The 21,314-nt window shown below is 54.2% G+C and overlaps 2 protein-coding genes and 1 long non-coding RNA gene across 5 annotated transcripts in view; 2 read left to right on the forward strand and 1 right to left on the reverse strand.

Annotated features, from left to right (window-relative positions):
- Window positions 1–3,544, forward strand: part of FAM120A (family with sequence similarity 120A) — a 95,296-nt gene extending 91,752 nt beyond the window's left edge. For both annotated transcript variants that reach the window (XM_042912308.1, XM_042912309.1), the window contains one exon: window positions 1,633–3,544. In XM_042912308.1, the coding sequence (XP_042768242.1) occupies window positions 1,633–1,944 (312 nt within the window). In that variant the 3' untranslated portion in view covers window positions 1,945–3,544. The remainder of the gene's footprint in view (window positions 1–1,632) is intronic.
- LOC122204708 lies at window positions 3,538–12,737 on the reverse strand. 2 transcript variants are annotated; one of them, XR_006195752.1, is made up of 4 exons: window positions 12,690–12,737; window positions 11,363–11,450; window positions 10,225–10,326; window positions 3,538–4,718 (listed from the first exon to the last, which is right to left on the reverse strand). It is a non-coding gene; the product is annotated as an uncharacterized LOC122204708 (long non-coding RNA). The 2 variants fall into 2 exon arrangements; XR_006195751.1 differs by lacking the exons at window positions 11,363–11,450; window positions 12,690–12,737 and adding an exon at window positions 12,216–12,367.
- PHF2 (PHD finger protein 2) overlaps window positions 12,598–21,314 on the forward strand; it is a 75,853-nt gene continuing 67,136 nt past the window's right edge. The window contains exon 1 of the mRNA XM_042912310.1: window positions 12,598–12,737. Coding sequence (XP_042768244.1) covers window positions 12,640–12,737 — 98 coding nt within the window. The 5' untranslated portion in view covers window positions 12,598–12,639. The remainder of the gene's footprint in view (window positions 12,738–21,314) is intronic.

Here is a 21,314-nt window from a genome sequence, read left to right on the forward strand (position 1 = left end):
TGGGATGTTGGCCCCAAGGGCCACTGGCTTTGGGGACATTGTTGATCATCATAGCTCAGTGTGCAAGTGCTTCTGGTGTCTTCTGGGGAGAGGCCAGTGATGCCCACCACTCTGCAACACACAAGACGGCCCGTGACAGAATTACCAGGTCTACAATGTCGAGGTGCCAGGCTGAGAAACCCACGGTCTAAGATGTAAACAGCTGAAAGATCTCGGGCTGTCTTCCTCGTCTCTTACCGAGAGGTCTTGTCTTTCACTCCAAAAGTTCATTTTTTCTAGAATTACTTTTAAGTTTGTTAAGAGGAGCAGGGAGACCTGTTCAGAAGAGATAGGTCACAAACACACCTGGCGATTATCAGCTTAGACTTGTTTCTTGTTGGGTTGTCCAGAGAGGACTTAGGTTTGCTTCCGTTTTCTAGTAGAAATGGGCCTCCCACTGCCCGCGACAGGTGGATGTGTAAGTTGTTGGTGGACACGTAGTGAGGATGGTGGTTTGTAATTTCAGAGAGGACGTATCGAGGAGCGGTGTTAGCATAGATGATTTGGTGCTGTCCAGAAGGATTAGGTAGACCTCTTCAAGTGGGGTCTACTGCAAGGTCAGGATATTAACTACAGAGAAGTGGAGGGAAGGGGCCCCAGGACGAACCTGCTGAGACCAGCTTTTGCCAGCTGCAGGTCAGTCAGAAGCAAAAGAGAGTGTGTTAGAGTATAGAGTATAGACTAGAGCACACAGACCATAGAGAATATGTAGACTGTTCAGGTTATGGAGAGTATAGAGTACACAGACCATAGAGAGTATGGAGTATAGAGAGTGTGTAGACTGTGGACTCCGGAGAGTATAGATGACAGTACAGAGCACACAGACCGTAGAGAGTATGGGGCATAGAGAGTATATAGACTGGACCACGGAGGGTATAGACCATAGTACAGAGTACACAGACTGTGGAGAGCATGGGGCCTAGAGAGTATGTAGACTCTGGATTACAGAGAGTATAGACTAGAGTACACAGACCATAGAGAGTATGGGGCGTAGAAGGTATGTAGACTATGGACTACGAGAGTATAGATGAGAGTACAGAGTACACAGACCATAGAGAGAGTATGTAGACTGTGGACTATGGAGAGTACAGACCAGAGTACAGAGTACACAGACTGTGGAGAGTATGTAGACTGTACATAGACTGTGGAAAGTATAGAGTGTAGACAGTATAGAGATTAGAATGTATACACTAGAGTATGTAGAGGATGCAAACTATAGACTATAGAGTACATAGGTGATACTAGAGAGAGAGAGAATATATATTACACAGATTACAGAGAATGTGGATTCAAGTATGGAGTACAGAGAGAATACAGACTATCAAATATATACAGTATATAGCCTATAAAGTATATACACAGGTTGTGAAAAATACAGACTGGAGCGTATAGAGGTATAGAGAGTGTAGAGTAATGGACTGTACAGACCACAGAGGATTAAGAGAAGGTATAGAGCAGAGAGCAGAAAGCGTGAGGAACACACCCATGCAGTGTACTGTGCTGTTGAACCTGAAGCACAGGCCTCCATAGGCGTCCCTTCTCCCACTGTGTATCACAGCTGCCTTATTGCTTGTTATCCTTGATTTTGACCAGGGCAAGCCTCCTTATGCTGCTTCAGCAGAAGAAGTGGCCAAAGAACTGAAGTCAAGATCCGGGGAATCCAAGTCGTCTGCCGTGTCTTCGGATGGGTCCCTGGCTGAAAACGGAGCGGTGGCTGAGGAGAAGCCTGCTCCCCAGATGAACGGGAGCGCGGGCGATGCCAGGGCCCCCAGCCACTCGGAAAGTGCCTTGAACAATGACTCTAAGACGTGCAATACAAATCCTCACTTAAATGCACTAAGTACAGACAGTGCTTGCCGCAGAGCTGATGCTCTGGAGGCTGCTGTCTTAAAGAAAGAAGAGTAAACTTATTTTTTATAGAGGGTGAAGGATGCTGGAAGGGTAGGATTCAGGAATATCTGGAGAGAAAGAGAGCCTACAGTTATGTACATTTTTTCCTTTCCGTAAGAGAAAAATGAGGACTTTGGAAATTCGGATCCCTCTTTGATATCAGAGATTTAAACAACACATTTTTAGTTTTAACCAGTTGTAGTCAAAATGCTACAATAAAACAAAAAGAGAGAAAGAAAATGAAGAGCATTTGACTCCCACACTTAAAATGAAGTACACACAAAGTTTAAACTGGTTATGACAAAAGCCTATAGTTGTGTTTCTTGAACTATAAAGAAAACAAATTTTGGCAGTCTTTAAGTATATATAGCTTAAAATATCATTTTTAGCATTTGGCACCATATGTATGCCATTATCTTTGATTTTGCATTACTGTTCACAAGGAAGCTTTGTCTAAGGCTTTGATTTTATGATTATGAAAGAAATAAGGCACACCACGGTTTTTCTTTCTTACTTAAATCTCATCACTGTTGATGTGGTTCTTTTGTGTTAAAAAAAAAAGTGCAACTATCAAAACTAAAAAATTATAGAGTAATATTGCCGTTCTGCTGATTTTAAATATGCAGTACATCATACTTACTTTACAAGCAAGTTAAATGGAGATAAAGTTGAAATCATAGAAGATGCAAATGACCTTTCAAAATCAACACAATGTGTTCTGAAACTTTTCGTGACTTAATACCATGCATCTGTGATCAATGAACTATGTGGTTTTGAATCGGATGTAGACCATTAGTGCTACTACTTGAGCTAACCTTCTGCATGGTTCATAATTTTTAAAGTGTGTAGTTAATATTATGCATGTTATTGTCCTTCCATTCTTACCAGTATGTGCCCATTTGCAAAACAAAATGCTAATAATCAGTAATAGTCCTATAAAAGATGTTAACTCTGTTTAGTCACTGACTGATCTTGCTCTAACCTTAAAATTTTGTGATTATTGACCTCTGTTGCATTTATTCTAAAACCCCCCCAAAATTATCTAGCTGTTTCAAATATCAACATTACCCTGGTGTATTCACTGCTGTATGCATTATTGTTCTTTGTTGCTGTTTTATGCCTTCATATTAGCAAAATATGAAATTCTGTGAAAAACAAAAAAAAAAAAATCCCTTTGATCTTAAAAAAAAAAAAAAACAAAAAAAACAACCCCCCCTTCTGTAGCAGGAAACAAATTGCTTGTTCTTGAGAACTTTCCCATCAAGAATTTAGTAGAAGCAGGTATACTTATATCATTTTGATGTTTTTGTTAATGTTTCCAAACAATGTACTTTGAAATCAGAATCACTTCTTATTCGTTTTCATATAATTCTCCTGATGCTCTTCATCACACATTAGTGATCAGAAATGAGATGTAATTCCCCAATCCCTGCCCGCAAGACCTGAGTAGGATCTTACTGTAAGTTGAAGGGAGTTCTGCCCTAACTCATGGATTGTGCAAGAATGAACTGCTGTTGGGTCTGACTGATTGTAGGTGGGTTGTGGCGTGGTGTATCGAAGGCTATTGAATGCAACTTACAATGCTTAATAAAAATCTTTATTCTTTTAGTATAAAGTACGGTGTCGCTTTTAAAGTTCTTGTAGCAACAGAGGTTACTGAGACTTAATTCAAGTTGGGACCGCTACCGCAGGCACCAGGCCTTCTCGGTGCGAGGACGAGGTCTGGGGATCCTGACTTTGAGTCCACGCGTGTGTCGGGGGCGAGGGGCAGTGGGGGAGTGGACTTACATAATTAAAAAGCTCAACAGCTGCCTGAGAGCTCGCTAGAGTGAGTGCAATTCAAAACTGTTGTGCGAGGGGGTTACGGTCTCCAGCCCGAAGGGACTCGCGCTGTCATCCTCGTCCCCATGCTGGGAAGCGGGGCTGAACGTGGAGAAAGAAGCCCAAGGAAGAAACGCACCAGATCCCGATAGAAGCACGTGTATTACTGTCCCTATTGACCAGACCCACCCTTCATTGTGGTTTTCTCCGTGTGCACCTCGCGCCCTTGGGCCCACCACCCTCCAGGGCCGACCCTGCGGGGGCCACACGACTCTGACCGCCTGCAGCTGTGGCGTCCCTAGGGTCGCACAGCCGGCAGCAATGGGGACAAGCCCCGCCGCGGGGCTTAGAGAAACGGGACAGAAATACACCTCCCCAGTCTGAGGAGCTGGGCGCTTCCGGTCTATACAAGGGGAGGGACACAGCCGCGACTGTTTCCGGCCCCAGCTTCAGGCGGGTTGGGGCGGGGCCGTGAGCGCTTCCGGCCTCTGCGCGGGGCGGGAAAAGGACGTGTGCGCTTCCGGCTTCTGTGCGGGGCGGGGCCGCGAGTTGCTTCCGGCCTGTGCGCTGGACGGCGCAGAGCGGTGCCGTGAGAGCTTCCGGATTCTGCGCGGTTCGGGAAAAGGTCGTAGACGCTTCCGGCTTGTGCGAGAGGCGGGGCCGTTTCCGGCCTGTGCTTAGAACGGGGCGGGGCCGTGGCCCGCTTCCGGCTTGTGCGCGGGGCGGGGCCGTGAGTGCTTCCGGCTTGTGCTTGGGACAGCTCGGGGCGGAGCAGCGAGCCCTTCCGGCCTCCTCGCCACCTGCGCTGGCAGTGCGTGCGCACCGTCCACGCCCCGCGGCGGTCCGCGTCGCTCGCCCCGCCGCTGGTCGAGCATTCTGGTTCACCGTTTTTTGTTTTCTTTTGTGAAAGAGCTCTTACGGATCTCGTGTGTTTCAAACGTAGTATGTCTATTGTAGAGTTTCAAACACTGCCGGTGCACAGAAAGGACAGAAAACCCCTAGTGATGTACGCATACGGACACACCTGTTCACACCTGGTCCTTGTGCCCCCGCCGGCCTAGCGCGGATGGAGCCCGCGCACCTGCCGTTCAGGGCCGCAGGGGCCGCGCCTGCATGGCATTCACGTTTCGGGGCGCAGGACAGGTGTGTACAAGCAAGGCCGTATCAGGTAAGAACACGGGAAATAAAACAGGGAGGGGACTGGGGGGACGGGGGTCTGCAGGGCGAGGCTGGTCTCAGGAAGCAGTGTATAGAGAGAACCCACCAACGAGGGGAGAAGGGTGCTGCTGGCCCCTGGAAGGTGGCTTAGCCCTCAGCATTGGGCCAGTGTCACAGGAAAATGGGCATCCCTCCTTGTCATCTGTCTCCTCCCAGGCCTGTGGGCAGGCATGAGGACACGAGCTCCTTCCTGATGCACTCCCTGCAGGAGCGGTTCTCCCCTCCAGCGATCTTATTCTCCCGCTGATTCTTTGGAGAATGCCTGTTTACTGTCCTTTCCCCTTTACTGCTTACCCTCACCTGGCAGAGTGAGCTCTGCACAGGTTGCTTCCCCCCAGCCCCAGGACTCTTGGCTGCTGGGCCTCCGCTCCTGTCCCTACCACAGCCCGGGGGGGGGGGCAGGGGCCTCACGGACCCACAGATGGGCCAAAGCAGGCTCTGTACTAGGTGCTTCACCCTGTGCTGTGGGCTGGACTGTGCAGGTGAGGTCTTGGAGACTCCATGAGGGGCCACCTGGGGGCTGGCTGGAAATTACTCAGGCAGAGCGCTAGCCACTTAAGGGTGGTGTCTGGGATGGCCTTGGCCTGGTGTGCCCAGAAGGCACCAGCAGCTCATGTGGCAAACAGCTGGAGGCATAGGAGCAGACCCCCCCAGACCTCGTCACACCATGTCCCCTCCTGGCCATTGTGCATATCCATCTCTTCAGACATGACTGACCCCAGCATGGGTTCTATAAGTGTTACCCTGGTGTTGGTTTTCCCAGAGTGGCCCGTTTGTCTTGTCTTGTTCTGGTGTTTTGTTAATAGCACCCTTAATGTAAATTATATGGTTATTTGGCAGAGGGGCTTTGGTCTACAAACTCATTGTTTCAAAACATCACAGGGCCATCCTCAAGATAGTCAACAGAAGGGCACTCTCATAGCTATCAGAAAAACCCAGAAGGCTCCCAAAGTTCCCATGGGCCACTGTTCATTTCTGGGTTCTGGATCAGGTCTCCCAAGGGCCTGCTCTTAGAACTCTCTTGACATTCACCAGATTGCTTCACACATCCAGCCTTGAACTAGTATCTCCTGTCTGTCATCTCTGCCATATGAACTCCTTGGAGGTGGGACGCGTCTACCTGGTTCACAGCTTTAAAACCTACACTAGTTGTGCACCAACACATTGGACAACCTAGATGAAGTGGACAAACCCACACACACACAACCCATAACCCGCCCAAACTGAATTACAAAGAAACAGGACATCTTAATATACCTGTAATTATTACAGAGAGTGAGTCAATAATCAAAAGCCTCCCAAAAAGAAAAGCCCATGACCAGATGGCTGGTGAATTTTACCACACATTTAGGGAAAAATTAACAGCAATCCTTAAATTCTTCCCAAATGTTGAAGAGGAGGGAATGCTTCCTGACACTCTCTGAAGCCAGCATTGCCCTGATACCAAAGCCAGACAAAGACTCTACAAGAAGACTACAAAACAGGGGTACCTGGCTGGCTCAGTTGGTAGAACATGTGACTTTTGATCTCAGGGTCATGAATTTGAGCCCCACATTAGGTGTGGAGCCTACATTAAAAAAAACAACAAAAAAGGAAAACTGCAAAACAGTATCCCTCATGAACCTTGATGCAAAATTCTCAGCAAAATTCCGGGAAACTAAATTCACCAGTGTGTTAAAAAGATTCTACACCTTGATGAAATGGAGTTTGTTCCTGAAATGCAAGGATGGTTCGGTCTCAAAATCAATCAGGGTGAGACATCACACCAACAAAGGGGGAAAAGCCCACAGGATCATCTCAACTGATGCAGAAAAAGCATTTGATAAAATTCAACATGTTTTCATAATAAAAATCCTCCATAGGGGGGCACCTGGGTGGTTCAGTAAGTTAAGCGTCTGGTTCTTGATTTCAGCCCAGGCCATGATCTCACAGTTGGTAAGTATGAGCCCCAAGTCTGGCTCTGTGCTGGCAGGGCACAGCCTGCTTGGGATTCTCTCTCTGCCTTCTCTCTTAGCACCTCCTCCACTTGCATGCCCACTCCCTGTCTCAAAATTCAAGAAATTAGAAATAGAAACTTTTTCAGCATAGTAAATGCCACAGATGAAAAGCCCAAAGCAAACATACTTAATGGTGAAAAGATTAAAATATATATATACCACAAACACATGCACAAAACCCAAAACAACTTTTCCCCTGAGATCAGAAAGGAGAAAGATGCCACTGCCACTTTCACCCCTTCTACTCAACACAGTATTGGAAGTTCTAGCAGGAGCAACCAGACATACCTGCGTAAACAAGCAAATAGCATCCAAATTAGGAAGAAGTAAAATTATCTCTGTTCATACATAACAAGATGTTATATAAAATCAAAAAGACTTAGGAACTCCACAAAATACTGTCAGAACTAGTAAATTCAAAGTTGTAAAACTAATCCTGTAAAGTTGCAGGATAACTAAATAAACACTAAAAAATTAGTTTTGTTTCCAAACACTAAAAATAAACAATCTCAAAAGGAAATCAGGAACACAATTCCATTTACAATAACATTAAAAAAACCCAAAAACCTAGGGGTAAGTTTAACCAAGGAGATAAAAGACTTGTATGCTGAAAACTGTAAGACATTGCTGAAAGCAATTAAAGAAGACAAATAAGTGGAAATATCCCATGTTCATGGATCAGAATATTAATATTGTTAAGATGGCAGTACTACCCAAAATGATCTACAGATTCAATGAAATCCCTGTCAAAATTATCATAGTCCCTTTTGCAGAAGTGAAGAAGCCAGTTCTCAAATTCATAAAGAGTTGTAAGGGGCCTGGAAGAACCAAAACAGTCCTGAAAAAGAAGTGCAAATTTCGAGTTTCACCCTTCCTGATTCTGAAACTTACTACAAAGCTACAGAAACCAACACAGTATGGTATAAGGTTAGACATACAGACCAATGAAAGACAATAAGAAGCCCAGAAATAACCCCTTGCCCACATGGTCAAATGATTTTGACAAGGGTGCCATGATCACTCAATGAGGAAAGGACAGTGCTTTCAACAAATGGTGCTGGGAAGACTCCATGTCCACCTGCAAAAGCATGACATTGACCCTTACCCCAACTCAAAAATTAACTTAAAGTGGATCAAAAGCCTAAACCTAAACCTATAAAAATCTTGGAAGGAAACACAGGATGAAATCTTCATGACATTGGATTTGGCAATGGTTTTTTGGATGTGACATCAAAATGCAAGGGCAACAAAAGAAAACAAAATAGATGAACCTGACTTCTTCAAAATTACAACCATCTGTGCATCGAACATTTGCAAATCACCAATCTGATAAGAGATTAGTATCCAGAATATATAAAGAACTCCTATAATTCAACAACAAGAAAACCCAACCCAAATCAAAATAGGAAAGGGCTCAAATAGACATTTATCCAAAGAAGATGTACAGATGGCCAATAAACTCATGAGAAGATCCCCAACATCATCAGTCATTAGGGAAATGCAGATCAAAACCACAGTGACCAGAGTTTCAATGGAACCAAATTTTTGCCATCAAAAACTAGCATATTGAGAAATTAAGAATTTTTACTTCAAAAAAAAAAAAAACCCACAATGAGATATCACTTCATCCACTTTAGGACAGCTATCATCAACACATGTACACACACACACACATACATACAGAAAATAACAAGTGTTGGCGAGGATGTGGAGAAACTGGGACGCTTGTGCACTGTTGGTGGGAATATAAAATGGTGCAGCAGCTGTGGAAAACGGCATGGTTCTTAAAAATGTTAAAAATAGAATTATCATATGATTCACCAATCTCACTTCTGGGTATACACACAAAAGAAGTAAAAGCAGGGACACGAACAGATATTTGCACACCCACATTCATAGCAACATTATTCACAACATCCAAAACGTGGGAACAACCCAAGTGTCCTTCAACAATGAATGGAGAAATTAAACATGGATTATAAACACAATGAAATAATAGTCTTAAAAAGGAAGGGAACTCTCACATGTTACAACATGGATGAACCTCGAAGACCTGATGCCAGGTGAAGTAAGCCAGTCACAAGAAGGCAAATACTGTAGGATTCCACTTACTTATCCGAGTTCCCTACAGTGGTCAAGTTCATAGAGACAGGAAGTAGCTGGTGGGTGCCTGGGCCTGGGGGAGTAGTGATGGGGGTTAGTGTTTACTGGTGGGACAGTGAAAAACTTGGCGGAAGTGCGTGATGGAGGCTGCAAACAGTGTGAACTTACTTCATGCCACATAACTGTACACTCAGAAATGGTCAAAACGGTACGTTTCATCTTGTGTATGTTACCACAATTAAAAGAAAAGGCTGCGCTAGCGTTCAGTATATTTTGTCGAGAGGGAGTGAATCAGCAGGTCCTGGAACGTGCTGTTTTTCCATTGGGCAATAAGGTGAATAATACGTGTCTCACGCTTGGGACTGGCTGGGGGATGCGGGGTGCATGCTGTGGCTGTGCTTCCTTGGAGCAGCAGGGTGGAGGGTGGGGGGCATGCTTCTGGGGAGCCCATCCTCTTACCCCAGCAGCATGCCTGGCCACTCGGGTGGGTGGTGGTCTTGATGCTTATACACAGACTCAGGAGTGGGGTGGACTCGGTGGGCATGGAGGCAAAGAGCAGACCATGTGAAAGGGCCAGAGCTCGGGGGACACCTCATTTCAAGGCCACTGCCCCTGCTTCCTGGGGCCTTGAGTCCAGCCCCTTGTGCTCCCCCTCCCTGTGTGACCTGGCCTGCTCCAGGCCTGTGTCCCCAGGGCGCCGTGGGGCGTGTGTCACTGTCCCCCTTGACAGCAAAAGGAGCTGCACAGGAGTTGGGACTGCTACCAAACTGCGAACACAGCAGGCGCTCAATGCACAATGAGTGAGGACTCAGAAAAGGAGGGCTTTCTGGGGGGTGAGAATGGGGAAGCCCAACAAAGGAGCATTTGGGACCCACGTGGGCCCTTACTTTCGTCTGGAGTTGGCCCACAGCGTCCGAACAGCCTGGACTAACAGGAAAGCATCTCTGTGGACACACGCAGAGGCCGTGGACACGTACAGACCAGGAGGGCAGGATGGCCAGGCGCCTGGGGGAGTCTGGGCTCCCAGCCCGCTCCTCCCCCTGGTCAGCCAGCTGCCTCCTCTGGGAGGCATTTCACTGCTTCCAGCCTGCGTTTTCTGGAGAATGGCAGGAGTCCCCCCCCCCCCCTCCCCAGGACTCCCATTGGTCCTGTATACCTGTCTGTGGAGCAGCAGTGCCGAAGTGTCCCTGCGAGTGCGGAGGGTGGAGTGGTCACCGCCTAGAGCTGATGCTGAGCGCGTCCCAGGCACTGCTGGAGTCTGTAGAGAACCAAGCACAGGGCATGGCACCTGGTCAGTGCTTGACACACACTGGTAACTACTGTCCTCGCAGACAAGGACGAGGAAGTGTTGGGTGAGGCCCTGCACCACAGTGGCCTCCAGAAGCTTCTGACCACACTGGACCACAAGTGGGTGGAGGTGGACACTGCGGGTTTGAGCATCCCAGTACTGCTGTAGGGGATGGTCACTCAGCAGGGCCCAGGCCAGCCGGACTTGCAGGCCGGGCACCGCTTATCTGAACTGACCCACACCAGGGTGTTGGTGGGGGACAGTGCTTCCCAGAGCCCTCCGCACCATCTCCGGGAGGAAGGACCCCAGAGGGGAAGGGCAACCACTGCAGTTCAGGTGGGAAGGACTTGAGGTCGAGCTTAGCGAGGTGGGGGCAGTGGCAGAGTGACCTTGTCCCTCTCCCCTCCCCCAGCTTCTTCTGGCTGGTGCCTCCCTGCTAAGGGGGGCGCACCTGCCGGGGCAGGAGGCCGGGGGCAGCTGGCACAGTAGGTTGGCCTCCAGAGGAGGGAGGACTTCAGATGCACTGCTGGCACGTGGGCCAGGTGCCCTGAGGGGCTGCAGGCCTCAGCTGGGCACCTGTCGGGGGTGCTGCTGTGAGGGGCCTGCACCTGGCTTTCCCTCCAGTCTGGCATTCTGTGCTTGAGGTGGCCAGCATCCCCCAGGAGGAGGCCCAGGGGAGGGAACACCTACTGGCCCCTCACTCCTCACTCCACAGCACGTGGATGCAGCTGGGAGCGGGCAGGAGAGGGTTGGTTTCCAGAAGGCGGGGAGGAAGGAGCCCTCAGAGCCAGCCCTTCCCCCACGCACCACAGACCCTGACCACTCAGGTGAGGCTGCAGGGCCCAGAGCAAGGCAGCGGCACTTCTGGCCCATCCCTCCAGCCCCTGCTGTCCTGAAGCCACCAGCAGGGCTCCATAATCCTGACTTGGACTGGAGGCCTGGGGGCTCCTTGGGGAGGGGGGGAGGGGCTCAAATTCTAGGTAATCACTCCCTTTACAGAGCTGACCTGTGCCAGCGTGCTCCTGGCTCCCCAGAAATCTGTCCTCTAGGGGCTCAGCAACAGGAGAGTCAAGGATCCTGTGTGGGAGGGCTAGCTGTTCCCAGGAATCAGGGGGAAAGGGAGCAGGAAGGAAGAAACAAGAGGAAACCCCAGCTGCCCCCTGTCCCTCTGCTGGTGGGGGTCCCTGACCACCTTCTCAGAGGAAGCCAGGCCTGCCTTCACCCAGAGGCTCCCACCTTTTCCCTGGAGGGTCCTCCTGCCCACTTTCTCCCCCAGAGTGATCCCCAGCCTACCTTCTCGCCCAGAGGGGTCCCTTTACCCTCCTTCACCCTGGCCCACCTTCTCTCCAGGAGGGGTCCCTTGGCCCACCTTCTCCCCGGCAGGTCCCCCCACCCTCCTCTTCCCCCAGAGGGGTCCCCCGGCTCACTGTTTCCCCAGCAGGTACTCCCCCCTCCCTCGGAGGGGTCCCCAGGCCCATCTTTTCTCCTGGAGGGGTCTCCCGGCCCACATCCCCGGCAGGTCCCCCTGCCCTCCTCTCCCCCAGAGAAGTCTCCCCCAGCCTCTTCCTACCCCGGAGAGATTCCCCCGGCCCACCTTCTCTCCAGGAGGGGTCCCCTGACCCACCTTCTCACGGCAGGTCTCCCCGCCCTCCTCTTACCCCAGAGGGGTCCACTGATCAACTGTTTCCCCGGCAGGTATCCCCCACTCCTCTTCCCCCAGAGGGGTCCCCCGGCCCACCGTTTCCCCGGCAGGGTCCCTCCGGCTCTCCTACTCCCCCAGAGGAGTCCCCCGGCCCACCTTCTCCCCGACAGATCCCCCCGGCCCTCCTCCTCCCCAGGAGGGAACCCCCCAGGCCCACCTTCTCCCCGCGGTCCCCGGCCCGCCTTCCCTCGGCGGGAGCGGCGGCCCAGGCCGGCGGGCGGAGGCGGCGCCACCCGGGGCGCTGACGTAGAGGCCGCTCGGCGGCCGGGGGTCCCTTCGGTGGGGCCGCGGCTCCCCGCCCGCCGCCCCCGCGCGTCCATTCCCTTTTGTGTCCCGCGCGCGGCCCGGCCCCGCGCACACTCGCGCCCTGCGCCCCGGGGCCGGCGGGCGGCTCCCGGCGCGGCCCTGCTCCGCGCGCCCCGCTTTGTGTGGACGCGCCGGCCGGGTGCGCGCGGGCTGTCGTGCGCCCCCGGCCCCGTCCCGGCCCCGGCCCGGCGCGGCCCCCCGCCCGGCCCGCCCGGCCCGCCCGGCCCCGACCCGGAGCGCAGCGCGGGCCGAGGGCGGGCGGGCGGCGCGCGAACATGGCGACGGTGCCCGTGTACTGCGTGTGCCGGCTCCCCTACGACGTTACCCGCTTCATGATCGAGTGCGACGCCTGCAAGGACTGGTTCCACGGCAGGTGAGCGCGCGGCCCGCGGGCCCGGCCCGGCCCCCCGGCGCCCCGGCCCCCGGCCCCCGGCCCGCCCGGCCCCCCGGCCCGGTGCGCGCCCGCCCGCCGCAGGCCCCCGCCGCTGCCGCCGCCGCCGCCGCCGCCGCCCGCCGGCCGCGCGCCCTTTTGTGCCCGGGGCGGGGGCCGGGCGGGCAGGCGCCCCTCGCGCGGCGCACAAAGCGGGCCCGGGGGCCGGGGGACCGGGGAGTTGGGGCGCCGCGGGCCGGGCCGCTGACAGCGGGGCCGCGGGGAGGCCGGCTCCAGGCCCAGGCCCGGCCCGCCGCCTCCCCCGCGAAGTTGCAGGAACTTTCCCCGCGCGGGCCCCGGAGAGGCGCGAGCGGCGGCCCGGACGCCGGCGGCCCCGGCCAGGGGTGGGGGGTGGGGGGCGTCTGGCGCGCCCACCCTCCGCCGCAGCCCCCGAGCCCCCTGACCCCGGCCGGCGCCCCCTAACCCCCCGCGGGGGTGGGTGACAGGACGGCGTCGGTGCGGGTGGGGGTGTCGCGGCTTTGCCGCCTCCTCTCGGGGGCCGGCGTGGTGCCCCGTTTCCCCCTTCTCCGCTCCCGACGGGGACGCCCCCCCCTCCCCCGGGGCCGGACTTGACCTTATGCTCTCTGGGGGACGTGGGGTGGGGGGAGGTAAAGCTGGGCCTTTGCCCCGGGCTGTGACCTGGCCCTGCGCCTAGTTTTCAAAGCGAGGCCCCTTCCCACCCAGAAGTAGATGGGGAGGAGGAAGAGATGGTGATTGCGGTGTCCGAACTGCTCCAACAGGTTCTCACGTGTTTGGGCCTGGGCAGGACCGCGGTTGCCCTCCTGGATACCGCCTCAGACCCACCAGGAGCAGGGCAGGGGGCACGGGGGGGCGGGGAGTGTGTGGTGGCGGCTGGTCCCTGATCCCCCAGAGAGGAGAACCTCCCGCTCATTTTAAGGGTGGATGTTGGGGAGCCAGGCAGCCGGATGTGACAGGACCTGCTCAGGTTGGTCAGCGCCCGGCCAGGGTCCCAGCCCAGTGCCTGTGACAGGGACCCCAGTGAGGAGGGGGCGGGACTCTACTGGCCAGGGACACCACTGAAATCCCCTGGGCCTCCGGGGCTGCCTTCCTGTGGATGCCCAGGGCAGCAGAGCCCCTGCCCCGGGGTGCAAACACTGGACTCCCCAGAACGGTGTGTGTGTTGCTGCTATGCACACCCACCAACTGGCATCCTCTGCAAGTTCATGGCCGGACCAAGGGTGAGAGCTGCCATCTGATCCTTCAGGGCTCCTCAGTTCCAGACATGCTGAGAAGCTGACCCTGAGCGCCCTGGATGTGGAGGGCACTCTCTCTCCTCCCCCGCCCCACCCAGGGCCTGCTGAGCTCCCTGGGTGCCCAGGCTTGGGGAAGGCCTGGAAGGACCTTTGGCTGCCCAGGGGCCAAAGGTCGGGAAGGAGGAAGGCAGGCCAGTTCTGAGCTAGGCTCTGAGATGGCGGGGGGGGGGGGGAACCCTAGGAGTGAGGGGCAGGCAGGGGAGAAGCTGAGGGCTGGCATCCTGGTGGGTGGCATTTGCTGGACTGGCCAGGGCAGAGTTGGGGAGAGGGATGCATCCTGACACCTTAAAGGGGACATTTGGGGACATCTTCTCTCCTCATCGCCCATTTGTCTCTGGAGGTCCTTGATTTGACCCAACATGAGTACAGGTCCTTCCCTCAGCCCAGACTCCTCTCCACCCACACAGGGCGGCCCTGGCATCTGAAAGGGGCTCTGCTTTCCCTGCCGTGGGCACATTTTCTGTGCATGTGATCGAGGGCCCCTTGCAGGAGTGAGCCCTGAGCTGTAGCATTCCCAGGTGGCTCAGGGCAGGAGCCCGGATGGGGAATGTTAGGGTTGGGATGGGCCTCACAGCCCTGGGCACCCTTTCTCCCTGCCCCTGCACCGACCCCCTCGGCTTTAATGGGAAGGTGTGTGACATGAGCCCTGTGCTTCCCCACCCCCAGGTGCTTTGGGGCTGACCCAAGACTTTTCAGATCCAATGTGCCCTGTATCCTTGTTTACTTTGTATTCAACAGCTCATTTTTTAAAAGTTTGAATACTTTATAACTTTTTATTTTAGAGAATTTTAGACTTAAAGAGTTACAAAAATGGTTCAGTGTCTGTTCACCAGTCACACGGACTCCTCTGGAGTCAGCATCTCACCAGACCATGCTGCAAGAATGGAAACTGAGGCAGAAACACAGGGGCAGTGCTGTGAGCCATAGCACAGAGCTCAGCAGGTTTTTCCCCGTGCTGTCCCTTTTCTGCTCCAGGACCCCGCAGTGTATTTCACTCTCCTGTTACTTTCAGAAGGAAACCTCGTATCATTCCCTGAAATAGCGCATTAGTATAACTTGTCGTAGACGGTGCATGTAAAAATAAACATAACCGTTAAAATAACAGGTTCCAACTTGTCCCACCTGTGATCCGTCACGTCCCTCCTGAGCACCTTATTTTGGCGGGACTGGGAAGGGTCTCTGAGGTTGCACACGCTCACAGTGGCTCAGGATTTGCTGGGAGGACTCCAGCGGGGTTGGTGGGTGAAGATGTGGTTGGGGCGGCTGCATTTTAGGGGCAGAACCCTCTCCCGGTGTGTTTGCTCCCAAGCAGCCCTCTCTGCTGTGCTGGGCTGGAAGCACAGGCAGCCAGGAAAGCGGGAGCCCGTGTTGCACCCCATCTCCGGGGCTGGGGCACCTCGGCAGCCCAGCTGGCCTTCACCGCTGGCACCTCTGGTGGCTTTGCCTAGGGAGGGATGGAGCGTGTGGCCATCCGCCTTCCGGACTGTCTTGTCTGTGTGTCCAGTAGGGAGGGTGGCAACCCATGGGCACCGGGGGCCTTCCTCCTCAATTCAGGTGCCGCAGAGCCAGTGTCCTCCACCCCTACCCACAGGGAGGCGCGTGGCTGCCTGGGCCCGTCGCAGTAGGAGCCACCCAGCGTCTCACCTTGTCACCACCCTGGTGTGAGGAGTCTCTGTCTCTGGGCAGTAGGGAAGATTCTATTAAGGTATCAGACATTCTAGAGCTTCCTGGTGCCCTTCCAGTTGCCTGTTCTGTCGACTCCGAGGGGCTTTGGAGACATAATTGGTAAAGTTGATTTTAAGGAGCTCAAAAGCTGAAGGTGCAGTGCGAGTGCTTTGGTGACGGAAGTTGCACTGACTTCTCGGTAAATGTTTCTGGGCGTGCGTTCTTCATGGGGTGCTGTGCTGGCCGCAGAGGCTCCTGGGGTCACAAGGCAGATCCGTCTCCTCTTGCGGGGTTTCCTCGACCAAAGTCAGACCTGTAGGTGAGGAGATCCGTGCCACCCTGGGGGACCCTGTCCAGTCCCGAGGCAGCGCTGTGGGGGCAAGAGCGGGCGAGGAGTCCGCATCAGGGACAGCCAGGGGGTCTGTCTGTCCTGGAGGGGGAGCGGAGGAGTGGAGGGGAATGTGATGGGCTCCTCTGGCTGTCAGGGAGATGCGGGGGACAAGGGCAGGGCCTCACCACTTCCAGGTGAGGGGTGGTGGGCAGGTGGGGGTGGGGCTGCTGTGGGTTCTGGAGTGGGTCTCCTCGGATTCCTGCTTGTCCGTCTGTCTGACTGGGTTCCTCCTCGCAGGGTCCCTGTCTCTGTGCTCACCTCCCCGGGGCTGGTTGGCTCTTGTGAGCTCTTGCCATGCCCCCCCCTCCCACCCAGCCGTAAGCTTTTTGGGGCAGAGCCACACCTGGGGGTCCACGGCCTCCACGGGTGCCTGGTGACACTGAGCATGGCCAGCAGAACATGTGCGCGTGGAGGGAGAGGAGGGCCCGCCGGGCATCAAGCTTCAGCGTTGCAGCCTCTACAATTAAGTCCTTGATCTGGGGATTCCCAAGTACAGGGGAAGGGGCCATCCACGTGAAGATGGAGTCGCGGTGTGTTTGACACGGTTGGGGAGACGATTAATCGTCTTGGAACAAGAAATTCCCACTGTGTTGAGTTCAAGAACCCCAAGCAGGTGGGGGCAGTATGCTGCCAGCGTCTGGAGGGCAGAGCGGAGTCCCCGTCCCGCAGGCCTAAGGGGGTGACACGGAGTCGGGCTCACTGTAATGGCCAGAGTTCATCGGGGTCGGCGTTCATCGGGGTCGCTGGGATTCAGGCCCGGCCGCGGGTGGCCTGAGATCGGGCCAGGGTTTCGGGGGCTTGGTGTGGACCCAGCCCTCTCCCCCGAGACACCCTCTCTCCTGGGCCATCCCCTTGCCTCTGTGCACATAGCACCTGGCCATGTGGCAGGACTTTATTCCAAAAGAACGAGGGGACTGAGGGCGAGAGTTGGCCAGGAAATAACGTCCCTCGATGGAGTGTGCTGGGAGAGTGGAGCTCCTGAAAGTCCTGGTGTGGGGGAAGCCGGCCCCCCGGTTGGCTTCTGAACGGCTGCCGTGGCTACGGGGCTGACCCTCGCGCTGATCTCTATGGCGTCAGGGTTAGATCTCTGGTGGTTCCCACAGTGACCTGGCTGGTCGCTGGGCCGGCCACCTCGCCCTCTCCCTTCAAGCAGAGAGGGGACTCTGGGCTCCTCACACGCGGCAGGTGGACACGTTCGGCCTCAGTTACTCTGGCTCAAGGGCATGAACAAACCCCGGGCACCGGCGACCCCGTGCCTGTCGGTGGCTTCGCAGACACAGCAAGGGTGGAAACGCCTTTGCCAGCGGGAAGCCACTTGTGTCAGGTGGGGACGCTGGGCTCTGTGCTGTGCCCTCTGCATCTGGGCGTCTGCCCCACCGGGCCCGCTCAGAGCCGCGTCTCCGTCTCGGCCGCTCTCCCCCTTGCTCTGTCTTCTTTCCTGCCTGTCTTGGTCCTCAGCTTTTTGGTTTGGTGGTGGGTGACCCTAACCCCGCATTCTGGAATGGGGCTTGGCTCTGAGTCTGTTCACTTTCCCGCAAAGTGCTGGGTCATCTGCAGGAGAACAGAGTTCCGGCCAGTGATTGGCTTTGACCTCAGAGCGTAAGGACTGAAGGTCCTTGTGGTGTTTGTCCCGGCGAATGGAGAAACCAGACTTTTATCTTTTCTTAAAAGTTGGGAGTGAAATTTATATATGGTGGCAATAACTATTTTATTTATTATTTTATTATTTTATTTTATTTTTATTTTATTTTATTTTATTTTTAAGTGTTTATGTTGAGAGAGCGAGAGTAGGTGTGCATATGTTCGTGGGAGAAGGACAGAGAGAGACTGAAAGAGAGAGAGACAGAGAGAATCCCAAACAGGTTCTGGGCTGTTAGCACAAAGCCTGACATGGGGCTCGAACTCATGAACCGTGAGATCATGACCTGAGCCAAAATCAAGAGTCATACTCTGAACTGATTGAGCCACCTGGGCACCACAATAATTATTTTAAAGTGCACAGTTTGTGGCATTTAGTGCATTCAGAATAGTGTGCAATAGTCACTTCTGTGGTTCCCACACATTTTCATCACGTGAAAGGAGACTCTGAGCCCATCAAACAACAGCCCCCAGCCCCATATACCACCCCCCCCCCCCCCCCAGTCCTGGACAGCCATGTGTTTTCTGTGTCCTGATGGATGTAACTGTTCTGGACGTTTCTGATAAATGGGATCATACGATATGTAACTTTTGTGTGTGGCTTCCTCCACTCAGCAGAATGTCTTTGGGTCCATCCAGGCTGCGGCAGGTATCGGAACATGGTTTTTTTATGGCCGAATACTGCTCCATTGGGTGGACGTACCACATCTGTTTGTGCATTCACCTGCCTGCCCATTTGGGGTTTTCCCGCCCGTTTGTCAGTCGTGCCGCTATGAACGCTCGAGTACAAATATTTGTTTGAAGACCTGTTTTCATTTCTTTCGGGAATTGCCGTGTCATATGGTTATTCTGTGTTTAACTTTTTAACTAACCACAAGCTGTTTTCCACAGCGGCTGCACCATTTTACGTTCCCACCGCCAATGTGGGAGCCGTCTGATAGCACTTCATCTTCGCTAACACCTGTTATTTTCCACTTTTCAAATCATGGGTGTCCTAAGGGGTGTGAAGTAGGATCTCATTATTGCTTTGATATACATTTTCCTAAAGGCTGATGGCGTTGAAAGTGGTTAAGCCATCTTTGGAGCAATGTCTGTTGAAACACTTTGCACATATTTAAATTGGGTTATTTGTCCCTTTATTGTTGAATTGTGAGAGTGCTTTATATATTTTGGACACTTACCAGATACACAATTTGCCGATATTTTCCCCTTCTGTGGACTGTCTTTTCACTTTTGTGGTAACGTCCATTGACGCACAAAAGTTTTCGTCCTGATGACTTCCAATTTGACTTTCTCTTCTGTTGCTTGTGCTTTTGGTGTCATATCTACAAATCCACTGTCAAATCCAAGGTCATGAAGATCTGGCCCTTTGATTTCTTCTAAGAGTTTTAGAATTTTAGCTCTCATCTTTGGTTTTTGATTCAGTTATTTTTTAATATATGATTTGAGGTAGGGATCCAGCTGCATTGGTTTGCAAGTGACTGTCCGGTTGTCCCTGACCTATTGTTTAAAGGCTGTTCTTCCCCTACTGAACGTCTTGGTAACCTTGTTGAAAATCATTTGACCGTGTACGTGAGTGTTCATTTCTGGACTCTATTCCATTCCAGGGTCCGCCTGTCTCCCCTACACCACTGCCACGCTGTGTCAATGACTGTAGCTTTGTTGGAAGTTTTGAAACCAGAAATTGTGACACCTCCACCTTTTTCTTTTTAAGATGTTGTTTCAACTTTTCAGGGTTCCTTGCAATTCCGACTGAATTTAAGGATTGGCTTCTCCGTTTCTTCGGAAACTCCTGTTGGGATTTTGACGGGGATTGTGTTGAATCGAGATTGCTGGCCGTGGGTTGTACTGACGCCTGAACGGTATTCCGTTTGCTGATCCATGACCCCCAGACCAAAGTGCACCTCACTGGGGATGCCAGCTGACACCTGGAGCTCCTCCTGTAACTCTGCCACTTTGGCCATCATTTTTGCCTCCCCTTAGAAACCCCGTCAAGCCACAGCCTGGGTATGAATCTCGGGAAGCAGGGCTGAGCGGGAGGGCTGCGAGAACATGCTTCAGGGGAGTATTAGCACATCCCTGGGAGGCACAGGGCTGACACTGTCCAGGCCCCACCTCCCCATCCTCTGGGCTGACCCGCCAGCGGCTGGAGAGATGGCTCCCGCAGGAGTGACGGAGGCCTGGGGTCTTGCAGGATGACACTTGGCATCCTGGAAAAATCCAGAAACTGTTGCCTGATCCAGTGTGCCTCCCGGATGAACAGGGCTGGGGAGGGTGTGGGGTGGGGGTGGGGCTGAGAGCTCCCCAGACCTCTGGGGAGGCAGCGGTGTGGGGTCTGCTGGAGTCGAGCTGGGTCCGCACTAAACCTCCTGTCGGGAGCTTGCATCTAGTACACAGTGGGAGTCTCCCAGCGGCTGTTCCTGATGGAGGCTTGTGACAGTGGCATGCGGGAGGTGAGGGCGTTTCCTTCCACTTGCTGGGAGAGGACCACCCAGCCCCCTCTGCGCTGCAGCCAGTGAAAGCCAGTAGTAGTTTCGTGCCACAGGTAGCGAGGAGTTCCCGGACCTCAGGCACTGGTGGCTAGGTGCTGGGCGCTGCGGTGGCTCCTTGCCCGCCAAGCGGGGCAGCTGTCTAGTCGTCCGTGAGCACCTCAGGCAGCGCCAGGCACCCTCATGCTGGGGCACCCAGAGTGCCTGTGCGGGAGGGAAGGTTGGTGGGGAGGCGCCCTGGCATGTGGGCCGGGGGTGCGAGTTCCCACTTCATCCTCAACACAGTAGGATCAGGACGGAGCGGGATGTTCCCTGATGTACATCTGGTTCACCAGGTTCTGTCCCAGTGCTTCAGGCTGTGGGTGGAGGGGCAGGAGAGGGAGCCAGCTGCAGGGGCGTGGGGGTGGGGCAGGGGGATGGGGGCCCTGGAGGGAGGGGGACCCTGGGGGGGAGGGATGGGGGACCAATGGGGGAGGGAAAGGGAGAGCAGTGGGGCCACAGATGACAGAAGCTGTGTTTGGAGACTGAACAGTGGACCCGTCTGGGCCTGTCACCCTGCCTGAGCCTCGGTAAGGTCTGAGTTTCCCAGGCACTGCTCCTGCCCTGAGCTCCATCCAGGCTCTGGAGAGTGAAGAGTGAGCTGCTGTTTGGTCTCACGGCACTGTGTCAGGGTGACCCGTGGATCCTGGTCTGGATGCTCTAGATGCCCGTGGAACAGGCCTGGCCTGGTCCAGGTGTGGGTGGGACCTCTCCAGTGTCCCTGTCCCCGGCAGCCTGGGCCCCTGTCTGTGCAGGCGGCAGGTGTTTGTGTTTTGGTCCCAGGCCTAGGATGTGGAGGTGGACGCATGAGTGACCTGCCCTGGCCCGGGGGTGCCTGAGACAGAGGTGGGACCGCGTGTCTAGGGGCCCTGCCACATCTCTTCCCCTTCCCTGAGCCGCGGCTGGGCACGGTGCACCTGGCTCCCGCCCCAGAGGACAGGTACAGGTGCTTTCTGACTGACCTGGGGCAGTGGGGCGTCCGCTGGGCCCCCTCCCAGCCCTGCCGTGTCCTCTCCCTACTCCT

Source organism: Panthera leo, chromosome D4 (genome assembly GCF_018350215.1).
Source record: "Panthera leo isolate Ple1 chromosome D4, P.leo_Ple1_pat1.1, whole genome shotgun sequence".
In the NCBI taxonomy this organism is placed as follows: domain Eukaryota; kingdom Metazoa; phylum Chordata; class Mammalia; order Carnivora; family Felidae; genus Panthera; species Panthera leo.